The sequence below is a fragment of the Lepidochelys kempii genome, chromosome 3 (assembly GCF_965140285.1).
Source record: "Lepidochelys kempii isolate rLepKem1 chromosome 3, rLepKem1.hap1, whole genome shotgun sequence".
Taxonomy (NCBI): domain Eukaryota; kingdom Metazoa; phylum Chordata; order Testudines; family Cheloniidae; genus Lepidochelys; species Lepidochelys kempii.
In genome coordinates, this window is record NC_136382.1 from 14,807,187 (window position 1) to 14,827,240 (window position 20,054).

The following is a 20,054-nucleotide window of genomic DNA, read 5'->3' on the forward strand; positions in this document are numbered from 1 at the left end:
GAGTCTACAAACTCAGCCAATCCACCCACTGCCATCACCTTGTTGTCCCACAAGGCTAGCTGCCTCTTTCTGTCTCCTGCTGAGCATCTTGCTGTGCTAGCCTCTGAGACTGAAGCCCAGTGTCTGAACTCCAGGGCTAACCTCTGGGTTTCCATGGCTCTATTGTGAGCAGCTTTCTCCCTGGCTGCCTCTGCTTCTTTGAGCTTCATTTGAAACTCACAGTCCTTTGCCTTCTCTTCTGCTTTCAGTCTGGCCAGCTCTTGTTTTGTAGCTGCCTCACTGGTAGTCATTTTCCTGCTTTCTTGTGCTAATGTCCTTTACCCGAATCAAAACAGAAAACAAACTAGTAACCACTTGGTCTGTTCTCTAGCCACCACACTTAAAATCACTACCAATGTCTCAAAGCAATCAGCTGTGCACAGATCCTGCTTGACTACACCACTGACAGGGATGGTCACCTGATGTACTGAGACTACCTCTGAGCCAGTTTTTTCTGCCAGTTTGGGCCTCCAGAACCCTGCCTTGAGCCAGACAGCCAGTCTGCTCCAACACAGGCCCAAGGTCTGAACCATGTGCCCCAAACCTGTAGACTTAACTGAAAACAGCTCAAGACTTGCTCCTGTCTCTAAAACCCAGACATCCAGGTCCCAATGGGATCCAAACCCCAAATAAATCCATTTTACTCTATAAAGCTTATAGAGGGTAAACTCAAATTGTCTACCTTCTATATCACAGAGAGATATGCACAGCTGTTTGCTCCCCAGGTATTACTTACTCTGGATTAACAAACAAAAGTATAACAACTAGGATTTAAGTGGTTCCAAGTAATGACAGACAGAACAAAGCAAGTAACCACAGCAAAACATGCTAATCTAAGTCGAATACATTTAAGAAACTGATTACAGAGATGTTCCATAAGCTTCTTTCACAGACTGGGCTCCTTCCTAGTCTGGGTCCAGCAATCACTTACACCCCTGTAGTTACTGTCCTTTGTTCCAGTTTCTTTCAGGGTGGAGAGGACATCTTTAAGCCAGCTGAAGACAAAAGGAGAGGCACTTTGTCATTGTGATAAATGAGGGGGGTAGCTCCCTTTTATGGACACCCAGCCAGTTAGTAGCTATAGAATCCTCCTTAGCAGATGTACCCTAATTGCCTTAACTGTAAAGGGTTAAGAGAAGCTTAACCTGAGTTGGCACCTGACCAGGGGAACCAATAGGGAGGCTGTACCCTTTCAAATTGGAAAAACTGCTGGGGGTGGAATTCTTTACCCCTCAGGCTGGAGAGAGGGGAAGGCAGCAACAAGTTTTAAGCCACGTATGGGAAATCATCAGCATCATTCCTAGAAACTCCTCATTTGGAACCCCAGATATGTAAGTAGCACAGGAAAAGTTAAGACATTAAAATGTGCATTTCCTTCCAGGTTCTGACCTCTCTTGTATGCATTTGTTAGTTTGTTTTCCTTTTCCAAAACTAAAGGTTTCCTGGGAATTAATGAAATAAGAGGTGAGTACAGAACTCTGAGACTTGCACCATAAACTTTTCTTATCCCTGCCCATTTCCCAGGATAAACCTAGGCCCTACTGAACCAGATGCAAGTGCCTTTGTTATGCAGTGGACTAAGAGTCTAAGGAATACTGTCCAGCTGATCAAATGAAATGTTGATCCTTTAACTTCAGGTTCCCACATAGGTGTTTTGATTTACATTTAAAGACAGACCTAATTTTGCTTGAAAAAAGGAGTATTTATTGTGGCTTAGTAACTATTCTTTAAATAAAATATCTATTACATCATTCAACTTCAAATAGGATTTTATTTTCTCTTTAGAGTGAATGTTGAGTCCATAGAAGTACTAAATTCATATCTCTGATATGACAGACCTAATAATGAAACAATCCTAGTCTTCCAAAAGACAAGAAAAGAAACCCAGACCTTTCAATGCAATATTAGAGCTAGTGGAATCTCCCTCTAGTCAGTCAGTTCTCTGAACCACAAAAAAAAAATGTTTGAAAATGGAAAATATCAGCCATAACCCAGTTTATTAATAGACAATATATACACTATTTAAAAGTGGTCCTTCTGTGGATGAGCTAGGTTCTACATGTCTGCTCTTTACGCAAGTGAAAAAGCAGCATGTCACTAATGTCCCACTAGGCAACAATCAATATATTGTGCCAACACCTAGCTGATAAAAGATTGACTAATAGACACTTGGTGATTGCAGAAGGCAAGTCTTTAGAAGCAAAAAAATTGTCACAGGATCAACACCTGCTGGACCATGAAATAAAGCCTGCCTCAGCATAACTTTGTGTATGCATTCCTCAAAGGGAGTCCACCTTCTCATAGGCCTGTTCAAGGAGGGTCAACATGTTCTTCATCTCAGCTGAGTGCTGGATGGTGCTTAGGTCCTTCAGAATACCTTTCTGGTCTTGGATTTTCAGAATCTCCTCCTGAGAAGGAAGAAAGGAAGGAAAATGGAGAATGGGTGAGAGAAATACAAGACCTAACCATTTCACTTAGGGCACGTCTACAGGGAGCAACACTGCGCACTATGAGAGTGCGTTTTAGAAATCACACACCTCCCTCTCTTCCCACCCATTGCACATTGCTGCTATGTGTAGACAAGCCATTAAGAGTCCAGGAGAAATTCCATCCAATAAGACTTTATTTCCAGTGCAGTCCCAACTGTCTACAAGGTGACATGAGGGTAGTGATCCTTAACACTTGGATGGAAATATCTCACAAGGGACCATTTAATAAACTTCTCTCTGGGATCAGGGATAGGCAGACAGTTCTTATTCAGAGTAGTTTACAGACTATTCAAACGCAAAACACATTGCTCTGCCAAGGAGAGGGGAAATGCTAACAATTCCCGCTAGAAAGGGCAGTATGGCTTCTGTTGTCTCCTCCTCATTGGCTGGGAGGTCTCTGAAAACATGGTGCCCTGTCCCTGCTCACCTGCAGAGTGGGTGCTGTCAGACTGTGCTTTGGGAGTTCTGGAAGGCTGAGGACTCCTGTACCATTTTTCTGGAACACCTAGAGAAGCAAGAAAAATAAAATGTGATCACAGATGCAAACAGATTCTTTATGTGCCACCATCCTCCTACTTTCTTAATCCTGAAAGACAGAAATCCCTGATGTTTAGAAATCCTTGAAAATGCACACTCCTAATCCCAGGTGTGTCTCTCCTACACAAGGCCCTCTGCTGACGGATCATGTACTGGTTGGTTCCAGAAATATGCCCTCCTGGGATCAATGCAGCAAATCTTGTTATAAGATACCTTCTTAGCCTTGTCTTCAGCTTCCTCCAACCGGTTCCTGAGACTCTGGATTTTGTCCTGCAGGCTCTGAATATTCTCGTCTGTGTTCTCAGCAGTCTGCACAGCTGTTGTTATTTCTTCCTGGGTTAAAATGGAAAGAATACAACAAATACATTTAAAAACGGTTTATATGCAAAACATTGTGCTAGAGTCCCACCCAAACTGTCCTATCTTTAACTTCCCTGACAAACACGGATGCTCAAGAAAGAACACGAAATCAACAGAATTAAAAGGATTGAAGTCTTTTCTATCACCTGACAGCATTTGTATGAAGCAACAAAAGAGCTCTATTACGACTTGGTCGTTGATCTTTGTCTGTGAACAAGAAGCTTGGATTCAGTTCCAGCATGGAATTAAGAATCCAGTCTCACCTTCTCCCAACCCCACAGCTGCTCTTCTGTTAGACACAGTTTGACTAGATGAGCCAAATAAGCCAGATAAGCTCCTGTTAAAATACCATGATGACAGCCACCTTATGCATCTACATGAACTCTTGCAGGGGAATCAGAGAGGAAGACAAATGCTCTGAGAAGTTGAAAATGATATTGTAAATAATATTTATGTAATAGAATGTCAGGTTCTATGCAGAGATGTTGAGTTCTTTTACTGACTCAATGACAGACCAGGTGGCTCCTATTCTCTCCAATTCAGAAGGTTATTTCTGCCTCCAAAAGACACTCAAAGGGGAAAATCCCTCTGAACAGCCAGCTCAGGGTTATGTTTGATGTTGCCACTTAAAGTAAACCATAAGAACAAAACACTGGAAAGGGGAAGTTTGAAGCAGATGAAGTGTGAGAGGCACAGGCACGGACTGTCACCTGCGTACGCTGTAGTTTTTGGTAGGTTTCAGAGTAACAGCCGTGTTGGTCTGTATTCGCAAAAAGAAAAGGAGTACTTGTGGCACCCTAGAGACTAACCAATTTATTTGAGCATAGGCTTTCGTGAGCTACAGCTCACTTCATCGGATGCATACTGTGGAAACTGCAGAAGACATTATATACACAGAGACCATGAAACAATACCTCCTCCCACCCCACTCTCCTGCTGGTAATAGCTTATCTAAAGTGATCACTCTCCTTACAACGTGTATGATAATCAAGGTGGGCCATTTCCAGCACAAATCCAGGTTTTCTCACCCCCCCCCTTTTTCCAAAAAACACACACACACAAACTCACTCACCAGCAGGAGAGTGAGTTTGTGTGTGTGTGGGGGGGGGGGGCGGAGGGTGAGAAAACCTGGATTTGTGCTGGAAATGGCCCAACTTGATTATCATACACATTGTAAGGAGAGTGATCACTTTAGATAAGCTATTACCAGCAGGAGAGTGGGATGGGAGGAGGTATTGTTTCATGGTCTGTGTGTATATAATGTCTTCTGCAGTTTCCACAGTATGCATCCGATGAAGTGAGCTGTAGCTCACGAAAGCTTATGCTCAAATAAATTGGTTAGTCTCTAAGGTGCCACAAGTACTCCTTTTCTTTTTGCTGTAATTTTTCTTGTCCTTCCCAGAACATGCCATATTGGATTTCTTCCATAACATAAGAAAGGATGCCTCTTTTTCCCTGCTACCCACAGGCAAGAACAGTGGAGGCAGAAATCCAATAGAAACAAGACGTGGATAACAAAATATTGTTTCAGCATCTTCAGTACTTCCTCGTCTGCCAGCAAGTTTGGTGGGATTTTGTTTTAAAACTGAACACAATGATTCTTCATGGTAGGTGGCCTTACACAGCACTTCCTGATTAACTTTCCATCAAGCACAGAGCCCTGCCTCCTTCCTGCTCTGTGGCAGATGAGCTAAAGACAGTGATTTGCTTGTCTGTGGAAGTGTCAAATTGGATATAGATTGTTCCCTGTAGCATTAGAATATGGAATGATAATCCACAGCCATTTTTCGACTTAGTCTAAGAAACAAAGAGGAAGCAGGAACAGATTTTAAGGTCACCAGTTTGAGTCATAGTGGTCATTTGTGCTATCTTACTCACCACCACTATGGAGTTTCACGGGGAGAGGGGCGACACTATACAACACACTATAAATTCTGTCGCCTCCTCATTACACCGTCCACTGCATCTCAGCCTCCAGAGTAACCACAGCACGAAATCTCACTGTCTAATAGAATGCTTGTGTGAAGACCTTGAAAGGATGAGGGATCTGGGTTACTAATCAGTTAGATTAGTGATCACCACCACAGAATCCAATTATGTGCCAAATTTACACCCCCACCCCAGCAAGAAACAGGCAATGTGGTTACTTGTAAATTTGTGTTATCCCAAACTACCATAACAAGGGGAACTGCACATCAGAGATCTGCTCAAATATTACTACCTAACCACAGAAATGTAGGGCTGGAAAGGAGGTCATTCAGTCCATCCCCTGTGCTGAGGCAAGACCAAGTATGCCTAGACCATCCCTGACAGGTGTGTGTCCAACTTGTTCTTAAAAACCTCCAATGATGGGGATTCCAGACCTTCTGTTGGAAGTCTATTCTAGTGCTTAACTACACTTAGTTAGAAAGTCTTTCTTAATAGCTAACTTAAATCTCCCTTGCTGCAGATTAAACCAATTAGTTCTTGTTCTATCTTCAGTGGACATGGAGAACAACTGATCACTATCCTCTTCAAAACAGCCATTAACATATTTGAAGACTTATGTCCTCCTGTCAGCCTTCTTTTCTCAAAACTAATCACATCCAGTTATTTTAACCTTTCCTGATAGGTCAGGTTTTCTAAACCTTTTATCATTTTTGCTCTGAACTGTCCCCAGTTTGTCCACATCTTTCCTGAAGTGTGGCACCCACAACTGGACACAGTACTCCAACTGAGCCCTCACTAGTGCCGAGTAGAGCAGGACAACTACCTCCCATGTCTTACAAACAACATTCTGTGATAGGGTATATCAGGCCCTTTGAGGCTCCCTGCTGGAAGCCTTAGGATCCTAACCATACCCCACCACAGGAAAAGGAGCAGTGAAAGCCATGTCCTCCAAGCTATAATTTCAACAGGCCCAGAGATGATGTGAAGACTTTTAGTTCTGAGTCTTATCCCCTTCTTGGGGGCTAAGGCCACTTCCCGAGTGGCTGATGGGGGGACCTAACCCTACCCACTACTCCAGGTCCCATCTACTAGTAACCCTCTCAAAAAAGGAAATTAGGTTGATTTAGCATGATTTGTTCTTTACAAATCCATGCTGGCTATTCTTTATAACCATAGTATCATATAGATGCTTACAAACTGACTGTTTAATAATTTGTTTCCGTATCTTTCCAGGTATGGAAGTTAGGCTGACTGGTCTAGAATTCCCTGTGTCGTCTTTGGTCCCCTTTGTACTGTGATGCACATCAGAAATTTTTTTTTAAACAAAGTGCCTGATAAAAGAGGTGAATAAGACCAGGATTGAGTGAACCTGGACTGAATTTCCTCCTCATCCCAGGAGACTGTAGTCTCTCCAGTGCACAGTTGGGATCCTTCAATGCAGCAGTGTGAAGTGAAGCTCAGGAATGAGAACATGCACACCTGAAGTTCCCCTCCCACCCCTAGAGTAAATGGTCCTTCCATTGAAAGGCTAGAATCTATTGGGGAGCAGAACAAGGATTTATACTTTTTTTTATTCCTATCCCATACCCCCTTTGCCCCATGTCTCCCTTACCTGCAGTAGTGCCACAGCCTCTTCATTGAATGAGAGATTCTCTTTCTCTGCCACCTTAAGACTCGGCACATTTTTCAGGTTGCTTAGCTTCCCAACAGGCACCTTCAGGGTCCTGTAACGTCTCAGAAGCCTTGATTATATATATATAAAAAAGCATCACGTGTTTGTTCCTTAAAAATAAGGTAACCCACTAAAGACCTGTATAGGGAGACGACATGTTCATCACATACCAATCCCAGAGCTTCTCTCACTCAAGTAAAGGGCCCAAAGTGTTCAAGAAAGAAAAAAGGGAGAGTGGGCTGAAATTCTCTTTCAAGAGTGGTGTGGGTTTAGATGCCTGAGCACAGAACTAGGAGCCAGCAACTCTAGAAGTCTTATCTTGGCTATGACGGTGTTGTCTGCTGTGGTCTCACTTAATCCCTTTGGCTCAGTTTGGCATCCGTAAGGTTAAGTAGGTTAGTACTATTCTCAGGTCTTTAAGATTAATTAATTTTTGTGAAGTGCTGTGGAAGTGCTTAGTGTTATTATTTATAGAACCCTGCAAATTTGTGGATATCTGCTTTATATCCATGGATGCAGTTGTGGTGTTTACCATCTTTGCAGACTGGATGCGGATCCAAATGTTTGTATCTGTTGCAGGGCTCTCAGTGAGATAGGGCGCTGATGCGGATACATATAAAAGGTGGAGTGCGGATCGGATACAAGCTAATTATTGCGGATGCTGATCGGGTGTGGATGGAAATTTTTGCATCTGTGAAGGGCTCTAATTATTTAAACCAATGAAGATCAGTTTTGACATGTGAATTGATTTTTCACTGAGGATTCTGATGCTTAAAACAAGTATTCGTAATGGTTCATCCTTTAGTTTTGCTAATTCTTTGTACCTTTGCTCAGTCATCTTTTTACCATCTACTAAAGCCAAGACTCTTTTTTTGAGGGGGGAGAAGGGGGAAGAGAGAGGAGAAGGAGCTGGAATTGCTCATAAATGTCATCTTTTTAAGGCTGGATTATCGTAAGTCTTTACTGCAGTAATGTCTAATTATAAAAGTTCAGGATGGAACTCATACCCAGTGCTACAGCCCATATGCTTACAAGCACTGACCTATGTCAATAAATTATTCCCATCATAAAATATTTACATTGCGTCTCAGTAAATACAACATTAACTTGCAAAGAACTAAATAGCCTTGGATTTAAGACAAACATTATAACCCCTTTCAGTTACTGGAGGTCAGAATCAATACCCTATTTAATTGTTCTTGATATAATATAAAGGTACTAGGAGCTAGGGTTATGTTGTGGCTATGCTCCTGGATATGAAACTTACTTCTAAGTACTATCTGTGCTGTTCTGATGGTTTCACCATTTAAAATAAAACTAACTAAATGCTTATGTGCAGCACTTCCTGTTTCCCAATTTGGACCCATTCATTTGAGTAACTTTATACAGTGTCCTGTGCCTTTGTTAAAGATACTACATAGACATGTCAGAGCAAGAGCTTTACACCTGTTTTCAGAAGTGGCCATTAATTTTGGAGGTGCCTTGATTTTTGGATGTCCAGTGTGAAATAGCTTGGTCTGATGTTCAGAAATGCTGAGCTCCCACAACTCTCCCTGAAGTTAATCAGAGCTGCGAACACTCAGCACCTCCAGAAATCAGGTGATGGCGTCTCATGTTGGTCCATCAAGTCTGGTATTGGCCTCTGGCAGTAGCCAGTAATCGCCACTCCAAAGGAAGACAAATCTTTCACAGTATAACTGGCTATCTGAGCAATGAAGTACAAGAAGGCTGCACTTTATGCCCAACACGAGATTACCCTTCTCCACGCATGCTATTAATGGTCACAGCTCTTAATAACCTGAGTGAGGGGTTTTGTTTTTTTTTAAACCGCTGATGTCACAAAATGATCGTGGCTCTGAATTGCCAAATTCAATATCTCACTTTCTAATACAGTTCTAGAGCATATAGTTCATTCCAGCAGCTCTCAGGAATGCTGTCTGAGTGCCTGTTGCCTATATAAGGTGGTTAAAGGGAGGCTCTGCCACTTTGAACAAATCTTGTTCATCCACTTCAGCAAATATGCTCTTGAGATTTCCCTTTCTTGATCATACAGCAGCTTCCCTCTGATAGATTTCCTGAAGGTGACAGCTCCCGGGAGTGAAGGAACATTTCTAGGTATACATTACAAAGTCACTGAGAGCCCTTAGGTCTCTTCCATACCACTCATTACCTTTCCTTCAGGAGGTTGAGGTGCTTTTGAATGTCATCTTTTTCTTGTATTGATTTACTTAGAATGGATCTAGAAGGAAAAAGCAAAATGTTAATTTCTCCCACAGAACCTATATATATATATATATATATGGAACTTCCTAGAATGGGATTATATGATCAGCAATGTCACACAAGACATGACTATCTAGCAGAGCTTCCATGAAATAATATTGCTGAACTGCAAATATAGCCAGTTATGTTGTCAGTTTACCTGGGTATGTCTATTTTTCCCACTATCTATTAAATGTCTCAAGGCCTCTTTCTACCCCAGGCTGAGAACACCTTCCAAATCTCATCTCATGCTTTCTAAATGAAGAGTTCCAGTACCAGATGGACCTGGTGTCTTGTGCTACAGTGTTTTGAATTCTCAAGAACTGATTAGTTGCTCGGACACTTTCAGAATGATTTTTTTACTAGCTATTACATTAAGCCTCCTAATTACTTGAGGAAACAATGAGATTCCTGGTCTTATGTGGTTGAAGCCTTGGCTGAGGGATGAGATGCGGTGGTGCTTGATACTTGCAATATTACTGAATCCATCATGCCTCCCAGGTGGTCGATGCTACTGGCTGGGAGTGGCTGCCATGCTGCTGTTTTGCCAGGGGCCAACTTCACCTTTTTTGTGCCCCGAGAACCTGTTTCTGTTGGTATCAGAAAGACAGAGAGAAGGAGAAACAGTCAAGATGTGACCTATCGGACTTGGATAAAAAACTTTATGGTAAATCAGTTACTTCTCTGACCCCCAAATGACTGAGCTATCAACTCAAGAGCAGATTTTCTGCCCCAAAGAAACAGCATCTCAGACCCCTGTCCACACTGTCAGTAGTAGTTATTTCTAAAGCACTGACAGTATGTTTGGTGATGTAAAACACACAGAAGATATGTGGTCCCTGCCCTAAGAAGCTTTCATTCTATTATGATTTCCTCCCAACATAATTGATAAAACTGGTGAAAGGATTGAGAAGTAAGCCCCTAAGAAGCTATTTTAGCTACTGGTCCATAACACATCCTCCTCCCCAGTGACACTTGAGCTAGTGACATTAGGCACCAATATATGACTGACTCAGGTTTGATTTCCAGCCCTGATTTCTAAACTGATGGATGCAGCAGAAGTTGGAAGTGCTGCAGAGATGGCATGTTCTATTTGAGAAGGAGAAGGGAATGTTTTCTGTCACTTAGCAGTGACTTCTCCAGACTGATTAAGGAGCAGTTTTAAAGGTTCTAAAAGGAATAGATTTAGATGGTAAACTCATGAGTAAGGCTACAATTTATTCACAGGTATTTTTAGTAAAAGTAATGGACAAGTCACGGGCAATAAACAAAAATTCACTGTCCGTGACTTGTCCATGACATATACTAAAAATACCGGTGACTAGATATTGGGGGGAGGGGAGAGCAGGGGAAGAGTGCTACTTGGGGGGAGGGGGTACCTGGGGCCAGTGGCTCCAAGTGCCAGGGGCCACGGAACGTGGATGCTCCGGTGGCCAGGGACCGCTGCCTAGGGCTGCAGACTGCAGTTGCTCCAGCTGGCCACCTGCCCGGGGGCCACGGCCGCTGGAGCAGTGGCTGATGTAGCTGTCCCCGGGGCCGCTCAAGCAGTGGGTGGTGTGGCTATCCCAGGGCCACCTGAGCAGGTAGCCCTGGGGCCAGTCACACTGGCTCCTGCAGAAGTGATAGAGGTTGCAGAAAGTCACAGAATCCGTGACTTCCACAACCTGTGTGACAGACATGGAGCCCTACTCATGAGGGCAGGGACCTTGTCTACTTCTTTGTATATTAAGTACCATGTACACAATAATCCAGTAGCCATCAAGGGATCAGGAGCAAGTTAAAATGAGGACCCTTGTGGTCCTGATAGACACACACAGGCCCCACCACAAGCAGGCAACAGAAAAGAAACATACTATTTGGAAGTAAAATAATATATTTTAATAAGAAATAGAAATGCATCTTGGCTAAGATTATACAGAGGCTAATTTATTTTTTGTCAGGCACAGAAAAAAAAAGGAGGCCTATTTGTAATCCTATTTTGATAAAACTTATGAGTTATTTCCGGTTCTCAGTGTTGCTTCAGAGTATGGATTTATGGGCAAAGCACTAAAATATTGATGGGATACAGACATGCACAGAAAATAAGGAAATTTGTACCTTCTGGGGACTGCTCCCTCTGTCGCTTCTCTCTCTTCTTGGCTGGCTGTGTGACCTGGTAAAAAGGAAAATTTACACCACAGAAAGAAATGTGTCCAGGCAATCTTCGACTTTACGACGTTTGACTTACGATTAACGGCACTTACGATGCTTCTGAAGTGACACCCTGATTGACTTATGACAAGTGGTTTTGACTTTTCGATGCTCGGTTCCGCAATGGAGTGGATTGCAGTTCCGAGTTATGACGCTTCGACTGACGACACAATTTTCAGGAACCAATTGTGTTGTAAGTCCGAGGACTGCCTGTAAATGTTTTCTGGTGTATGGGACCATCCACTTGCTACCAAGGACCCACTTGGTAGTAAGGACTGTGGAGGCATTTGCTTACATGACAATGGCCTTTTGCCATTGGTCGCCTCTCCTGTAGTAAAGGCTTGTTTTCTGGTTTGTGCAGCCATAGTCATGGAGCACACATTCTCAAATAAGAGCATATCTCTTACAAGTTCTGCAGGCCTCTTTCAGTCTTAAACAGGAGGAAGCAACTTATAACCAGACCTCTTTAACTCTCACATTACAGAAGCAAGTCTGCAGATGAGAAAATGTAGGGGCTTATTTCTCCTAATCTCTTTTCAACAGCTTTTTGGGACCGTGATGCTCATAAGGCTGATTGTGACAAGGAACATCTTTCAGATAGAAAGCTGTCTGTGTCAATCTTGTGCCCTGAAGACCATGAGCCAGAAGTGATCCACTTTCTCCAAGAAATTACTGAGCTAAGATTTTATTGCTCTAATCACCTACTCCAGGGATGGCCAACCTGAGCCTGAGAAGGAGCCAGAATTTACCAATGTACATTGCCAAAGAGCCACAATAATACATCAGCAGCCTCCCATCTACTCCCCAGTGCCTGCTGGCAGCCCCCAACAATCAGCACCTACTCCCCCACCGCCATCAACTGTTTCACGTGCACAGGAGGCTACCGGGGGGGGGGGGGGGAGGAGTGAAGGCATGGCAGGCTCAGGGTACGGCGCAGGAGCCTTGGGGGAAGGGGTAGAGCGGGGGCAGGGCTTGGGGCAGAGCAGAAGGTTGAGCAGTGAGCACCCCCCAACACATTGGAAAGTTAGCATCTCTAGTTCCAGCTCCGGAATCAGTGCCTAGGTAAGGAGTCGCATATTAACCTCTGAAGAGCTGCAGGCGGCTTTGGAGCCACAGGTTGGCCACCCCGATGTAGTCACTAATGAGTTCTAGAATACATCCCTTTAATAGATGAATGGTCAGTTCTGTTTTGTTAAGCTATGGGACTACACTGCCCCCTCCTGGCCAATCACATAAAATTCAGATAGCTACTTCCTCCAGGCCCTGAGGATTTTTTCATGTCTTTTCCAGTCAGTCTGTGTGTTGCAGAGAGAAGAGGTGCATGCTTATCTTGAACAGAGTGGATATTTGCTCAAGTTAAGCAAATATTCAAAGAAAAGCTCTCCTCCACACACACACACACATTAGTAGAAGGATGGCATATTCTCTCTTCCCACTTGAATAATTTAATTTCTTTGGGCTGATTAGTCTGAAATGTAATGACCTCTTTCTCTTGTCCCCGTTTTTGTCCTCCATCTGCTTTTTTGCTGGAAGGTTCTGGGTGCTGCTGTGACTTGCTCCTCTTTTGTGCTGCTCCTTCTCTGACAGACTTCCCTGCCTTAGGGGGACGAGCACAGTGATGTTTCATGATCTTTAAAGCAGTGGGGAGAGAAGTAGAGGTCAACAGAGACAGAGATTTATAATCTATAAAGAAGTGCAAAACACACATCTATTGAACAGGAAGTCTATGTTGAATACAGCATAACCTTTTGTGTATTTGAGTGCATCGCTCCCTTGGTAAATGTCTCCAGTTGCTGCCTAATGTAGAAGCCATTGGATATTCTACATGTGCCCACAGACACCCTTGCCCCCATTACTCCCCAGACCCATTAGCCAACATTTGTTTGTTATGTGATCATAAACACTAATGTCATGCATGTTACAAAGACTATTTACATTACATCCTCCTCCTACCGCTTCTCCTAGGCGGCTCCTACTGTGACACAGGGCTGATGCCACTTTGCCAAGGCTTCTGGCCGCAACCGTCGTGACATGGGAGTCAATGTCATGACGCTGAGTCTTGTGGCAGTGACTGTCGTGACATGATGGACAATGAGAGCCTTGCAGGGGGGACTCTCGTGACTTCACAGAGACCATGTCACTGCCCTTTTTCGCAGCAGCTACTGTCATGACATAGAGATTATGTTCTTGCAGCGGTGACAGTCATGGCCTGGGAGAAGGTCACCGGGCTGGGTCTCCTGGCAGTGACTGTCATGACATAAGGGACTGTCGTGACAGTAGGTAGGACTAATCTGAGTAACTGGGGCCCCCTTTGGGTGGGCTGAGAGAGATATGGCCATAAACATACGGTTTATGACTGGAAGGGGGATCCCTGACGCTATGAAAGACTACATCCCCCAGCATGCATCGCCACCCCGGCCATAGAACGTTTACTCCAGTGGGCACACTGCATGCCGGGAGATGTAGTCTCGGCCACCTTAACGCCCCTTCTCACCTCACGGCTACCTGATGCTGTCGCGTTGACCAACCCCCCGAAAAAAAAGTCCCATCGCGCGGCCCGTCACGGCCCCTCCGAGACTCACCACTCCTCCTCAACGACCCCAGAGCCAGACCAGGTGCCCGGCGGAACGCCGCCGAGCCGTTACAGACAGCGTTCCCGCGCTGTAGCGCGCATGCGCACACCGAGGCCAAGCCAGCGCGCCTGCGCACTCGGGGTGGTTTGGGGCTGACGGGTAGCAGGAGCAGGACGGGGGTTGGGGGTAAGGGCATGTCCCGACCGTGACGCCATTGGGGAGCGGGCCCCGGCCGTTAAATCCCCTCCCCCACCCCCCTTTCCTTCCGCCCCGGCGGCTTGGCAGCCTCCTGTGGGCCCCCGGCCGCTGCATAACACCCCGCGACCTCCCCACGGCTGTTGTCAGCCCCCCCCCCCGGGCTGCTCGCGAGGCCCTTCGCTTTAATTCCGGGAGTCCCCTCCCCAGCTGCGCCTGCCCCACGCCCGCCGGCTAACGCGCCCCAGCCCTGTCTGCCACGGCCGCGCCCGGCCGGCTCCTGTTCGCTTTGGGATCCGCCGTCAGGCCTGCCCCCCCCACCCCACCCCACCCCACCCCGCCTTGCCTTGCCTTGCCTTGCCTTGCCTTTTCCGCACTGCTGCGGGACCTGCAGCTGCGCGCCGGATTTTCCTTCCCAAGGGCCGGGCTCTGCGCTTGTCTCTACTGAATTCCCTCCAGCTGGTTTCGGGGCTGGGGGGCGTTCGTTTTACTCCCTGTATAGTTGTTCTGAGGTCGAGTGTTCCTCGGGGAGGGGTTTCCATCCTTTGTCTCTGGCCGTGACTCGCTGTGGGAATTTAGGCAAGCCACTGAACTGCTGTGTGACTCAGCTTCCCCCCACCTGAGCTCTTCCCATGAAAGACAACATGGCAATGCACAGTATTTATTTATATACTTTCAGTTTCCTCAGCTTTTCTCACATTGGTGGCCCACACAGCGAGACATGTTGAGGGCCAAGGATGGGCTTCTGCGCCTCTGGCCACACCACTCCAAGATCATGTGGCGCTCCCTACACCGGCAACCTCTGCATCCAGAGTGGGCTGCTATGGCTAAAAAGCAGCTGAAGGGCAAAAATCCAGAGGAATTGATATGGCACACCCCAGAAGGAGTTGCCATCAAGCCTTTATACTCCAGAAGGGACACAGAAAACGTTCCTGAGGAGCTGCCAGGAGTGAAGCCTTTCACTCGGGGACCCTATCCCACTATGTATACTTACAGGCCATGGACTATCCGCCAATATGCTGGTTTCAGCACAGTGGAGGAGAGCAACAAGTTCTACAAGGACAACATCAAGGGTAAAGCTAATATTAACCTTTCTATCTCTGCCTGCGTAAAGGCAGCAGCTGGGCTGCGTTCCAGGTTAAGCCTAGCAAGGATAGTGCAGAGATCCTGGAACAACTTAGTCTTGTGTCATAGCCCTATAGGGGACAAATTTGCTGTGGAAAACCTGCTAATTTTTTTTGTCAGTTTTAGTTAAACTTTTAATATTCATCCTGGCACTCTAGATTTAACTATTATACAGTGCATTTTAAATATATTTACATTAGGGATGTAAATACTGTTTTAAAAGTTAACCATTTAAACAATTAAAATTTTTTTTGTTTAAACGGTTAGCCGATATGGCTGGAGCTAACAGTTAAGGCGGTTAACCGGTAAGACTAATGCTTACCGGTTAATGTTTTACATCCCTAATTTACACTTTAGGAATATCCAGCAGCTTAGCTCAGAGCATAGTAGGCAACCCAGTTTCCCAGAGATGACATTTTCAGGTTTTTGAGAGCAGATTTCCCAATAATTCTTCAAAGTGTTAAATTTCCTAACCAATCTCTTCTATACAATGAAATAATATACTGTTATAACAGTCTGGATGTCAGAAGTAATTCAGCCACTGTTGAAATGAGCCACCTGGGCTCATTCTACTACATCTTTTTTCTTGCCCGCAATACAGCCCAAAATTTTATTGAGGAGAAGGGCAGTATAATTTTACCAGTCAAAACAATAGTGAAAGTCCCATTAACTAAAAAGTTCCAAATACAGAGTATTTGTTTCACAACTTATTCTTCAGAAAGGCTTTTTTGTGTAAATGTTGTCCTCAAACCATAGTTTTATCACGGAGCAAGAATGTTACAAATATATTTTTATACAAGTGTTTAAGTGGGAGTCTGACCTAGTGGTTGGCAAATGAATTTGTAGTCAGGGTTTTTGGTATTCCTGTTTCTGCCATTGTCATATCACACATTTTTTCAGTAAGTGGGTATATTAATACTTAACCATCTAACAGGAATGTTTAATCTTGTGTAATTATTTGGAAATACTCAGTGAAAAGTTCTGTATAATTGCACTGCATGGTGGTGGAGTGATGATACTTTCTATCTATCCACAATCCCAGAATTGCTGGATGTTCCTGCAAACATGATCAACAGTGAAAGAAGTGTGTCACATTTCTATCATTAGGCTTCAGAGATAACATCCCCCTTAGATGAATTGGGGGCAGTTCATATCTCTATGAAAACTTAATGTTGAATCTCCTACACAAAGTGCAAGTACAGGAGGAAAAGGAATCCTCCTCTAAACTTAGTGCTTTGACATGGAGAGGTTATATACCCACGTCACTGCCACTAGTACAGTTCATGGGTTTTAGCAGCAGCTGGTAAGTGGAGAGTGTAAGATTCTGGATACAAATAGCAGTTTATATACTGGCCGCTCCATGATACTGCCTCTGTAACACCATTAAATTCCCCATTCATAAATTCTGTGGCCAGAAGAGACCACTGCCATCATCTAGTCCAGGGGTTGGCAAACTTTTTGGCCTGAGGGCCACATCGGGTTTCCAGAATTGTATGGAGGGCTGGATAGGGGAGGCTGTGTCTCCCTAAACAGCCAGGTGTGGCCCGGCCCCTGCCTCCTATCAGACCCCCCTCCGTCCCTGCTTCTTGCCCCCTGACAGCTCCCCCGGGACTCCTGCCCCATCTAACCTCCCTGTCCCTTGATGCCCCCCCCCCCCCCCCCCGGGACTCCTGCCCCATTCACTGCCCTCTGCTCTCTGTCCCCTGACCAGCCCCGGACCACCCACCCCTGACTGCCCCCTGATGCCCCATCCAAGCCCCCCCTCCTTTCCTGACTGCCCACCCGGGACCACTCTCCCATCCAACCCCTCTGATACCTGCCCTCTGACTGTCCCGACCCCTATCCACACACCCGCCCCCTGCCCACCACCCTGAACTCCCCTGCCCTCTAGCCAATACCCCCTACCCCCTTATCACGCTGCCTGGAGAATCAGTGGCTGGCAATGCTACAGGTGCACCGCCCAGAGCACCGGGTCAGGCCGTGGCTCTGCAGCTGCGCTTCCAGGCTGCCCAGAGCATTGTGCCAGCAGCGCAGTGAGCTGAGGCTGTGGCGGAGGGGCTGGGGACTAGCCTTCTGGGCCAGGAGCTCAGGGACTGGGCAGGAGGGTCCCACAGGCCAGATGTGGCCCGTGGGCCGTAGTTTGCCCCCCTCTGATCTAGTCTGACCTCCTACATAACACACATGACATGACGCCCCACTACAGAGCTTGTTTCTGCTGCCCAGTGGCAGCTCCACTATGTTTTGGGCCTTTTATTCCCTACTTGGTGCCAGCAATTGGCCCTAAAAAGCTATTTTTTCATTCTCTGACCACAGATTCAGAGCTGCATTGATGCACATTGAAAACATGATTATCTTTACCACAGTAAGAGTTAGAAACTTTTTTTGAATGAAAGTTTAAATTCCACAGAAACTAATAGACCTCCAGAGAAGTTTGAAGATAGCCTGTGACACCACAAATTGGATCAGTTGAGACCTTGACTACATAAAATAAAGTTAATTACAATTCCTAAAGCAAACTTGTTTTACTGTTTGTTTTCATGAACCTAGCTGGACAGCAAGGATTGTCAGTTGCCTTTGATCTGGCAACCCACCGTGGCTATGATTCAGACAATCCACGAGTCCGTGGTGATGTTGGAATGGCTGGAGTTGCCATTGATACGGTGGAAGACACCAAGATCCTTTTTGATGGAATTCCTTTAGAGAAAATGTCAGTTTCCATGACAATGAATGGTGCAGTAATTCCTGTCTTGGCCACGTTCATCGTAACTGGGGAAGAACAAGGGGTGCCTCAAGACAAGCTTACTGGGACAATCCAGAATGATATACTCAAGGAGTTCATGGTTCGAAATACATACATTTTCCCTCCAGAACCATCGATGAGGATCATTGCTGACATCTTCCAGTACACATCAAAGGTATTCTTTATTTTAATTCGCTTCTGTTATATTATTTATGCAGTGCCCAAATGTGCACAAGACACTTTACAGAACAAAGAGAAAGATACCATGGTAGCTAGTAACAAACAATGCAGGATGGGAAGTACAAGGTTTACAATAATAAGATCATATGGCAATGGGGTATGTACATCTTGATCATTTGGGGAAAATTAGATATTAATCACTATCGGTAGACAGCAAGGAAGAAATGAGATTTAGGAAGGATGTGCGTGGTGCACTGGAGAAAGCTTGACAAATGGGGATTGGCAGGTTGTTTTGTGCGTAGAGGTCAGCATGGAAGAAGACAAAGGTAGGAGACAAGGGAAGGCTGGGCCAGAGTGCTGCAGAGTCTTGAATACAAGCAGAAGTTCGATATTTTTGAAATGCAGGACAAGGGGGAGCCAGTGGAGGGATTAAAAAAGAGTGGTTTTAATGTTGGCTGCGGAAGACTATTTTGGCTGTACCATTTTAGATAGGTTTGAGGGGGACAGTGTAACCATCAAGGAGACCAGAGGATGAGGTTTTAGTAATCGTGGTGGGAGATAATTAAAGCTCAAACAACTAATTAGCTGTTGGGGCAGAAAAGTAGAAACAAACTGGCTATATTAAGGAGGAAAAGCAGCAGAATATCAAGGTGATGAGTAGAGTATAAATGTCTAAGTAGAAGACTTTGGCCAGAAACAAGTTTACTTTTGATTTGTAATTTACAATGAATGGGGTTGTCTTTAAGCATTATGGGCTAGATTTATAAAAGAACTTAGGCACCAACTTGCCACTTCAGCCACCTAAATCCCAGAATCAGTCCCCACTGGGATTCACAAAGGCCCTGCTCAGCTATCCCTGAGCCCTGTAGGCCCTTAAACTTGTGCAGCATCTTAGTTTTGGAGTAAATGTTCCCTAGGTGCCTGTTTCTGCTTTTGCCAATGCTGTTCCATGCCAGTCAGCTGAATTTGTAATCCCCACAGCAATGAAGTAGCAGATCAAAGGTATTCCTCAACCTATTTTGCCTTTGGGCCTGATCCAGTAAGCATGCTCAGAACTCACTTACCGGTTCAGGGCCCTTCAGACAAACTTACATAAAATGGCGATGGGTGAGGAGGAGTAGGACCTCCCTCATAATTTTTAGCTCAGTCATTAGGGTACTCACTTGGGATGTGGCAGACCCCTGGTTCAAGTCCCCGGTCTACCTGAGTGGGTAAAGGAATTTGAACAGGATCTACCACCTTTCTGGTAAGTGCCTAGCCAAATGTTGAAGCTGTTCCACTGTGCAAGAATGGTTGCACCAAAGAGAGAGCAAGGATGGGAATGACTCTGTAGCCTGGTGGTTAGAGCACTCGCCATCATCGTGCCTAAGTTTCTTTGCGAATCTAGCCCTAATAGTACAATTATCTGATTCTGCCCTCCCTGCAATATTGCTTTTTTGTTAACACAGAACATGCCAAAATTTAATTCCATTTCAATCAGTGGGTACCATATGCAGGAGGCAGGAGCTGATGCCATATTGGAATTAGCTTATACTATAGCTGATGGATTGGAGTACTGCAGAACTGGACTCCAAGCTGGTCTTACCATTGATGAATTTGCACCAAGGTAGGTAAAACAAATTCACAAGTACTTAGCTGATTTTTGGAAAATGAATAGAAACTCTAGGTTTTAATTTCACGTTTGGACTCTGACATTCCTAACTGTGCTAGTAACAAAGATAATTTCCATGTCACAGGCTGACTTTTTAACTAGCATAAGATTG

At 45.0% G+C, this 20,054-nt stretch overlaps 2 protein-coding genes across 6 annotated transcripts in view; one reads left to right on the top strand and one right to left on the bottom strand.

Moving 5' to 3' along the window:
* Positions 1-1,454: 1,454 nt before the first annotated feature.
* On the bottom strand, positions 1,455-14,897 carry CENPQ (centromere protein Q). Of its 3 annotated transcripts, none has more exons than XM_078852046.1 (9): positions 14,603-14,897; positions 12,962-13,108; positions 11,386-11,440; positions 9,761-9,878; positions 9,197-9,265; positions 6,967-7,096; positions 3,279-3,398; positions 2,956-3,033; positions 1,455-2,447 (listed from the first exon to the last, which is right to left on the bottom strand). In XM_078852046.1, the coding sequence occupies exons 1-9, from the start codon at positions 14,786-14,788 to the stop codon at positions 2,319-2,321; spliced, it is 1,032 nt and encodes a 343-aa protein (XP_078708172.1). In that variant the 5' UTR covers positions 14,789-14,897; the 3' UTR covers positions 1,455-2,318. The 3 variants fall into 3 exon arrangements, with proteins under 3 accessions (XP_078708172.1, XP_073191857.1, XP_073191859.1); XM_073335756.2 differs by lacking the exon at positions 14,603-14,897 and adding an exon at positions 13,432-14,009; XM_073335758.2 differs by lacking the exon at positions 14,603-14,897 and adding an exon at positions 14,061-14,296 and having other exon boundaries at positions 1,680-2,447.
* The window catches only part of MMUT (methylmalonyl-CoA mutase), a 35,264-nt gene continuing 29,376 nt past the window's right edge, over positions 14,167-20,054 (top strand). For all 3 annotated transcript variants that reach the window (XM_073335751.2, XM_073335752.2, XM_073335753.2), the window contains exons 1-4: positions 14,167-14,237; positions 14,926-15,319; positions 17,919-18,286; positions 19,740-19,897. In XM_073335751.2, the coding sequence (XP_073191852.1) occupies positions 14,968-15,319; positions 17,919-18,286; positions 19,740-19,897 (878 nt within the window). In that variant the 5' untranslated portion in view covers positions 14,167-14,237; positions 14,926-14,967. The remainder of the gene's footprint in view (positions 14,238-14,925; positions 15,320-17,918; positions 18,287-19,739; positions 19,898-20,054) is intronic.

Bases quoted from the DNA above. Each gene is read 5' to 3' on its own strand.
- CENPQ (XM_073335756.2), bottom strand. From the start codon at position 13,647: ATGACAGTAGCTGCTGCGAAAAAGGGCAGTGACATGGTCTCTGTGAAG. The intron at 13,109-13,431 runs GTAGGAGGAGGA...ACTGCTTTAAAG, and splicing joins GGAGCCGCCTAGGAGAAGCG to ATCATGAAACATCACTGTGC. The intron at 9,879-11,385 runs GTACAAATTTCC...TGATACCAACAG, and splicing joins GAGGGAGCAGTCCCCAGAAG to AAACAGGTTCTCGGGGCACA.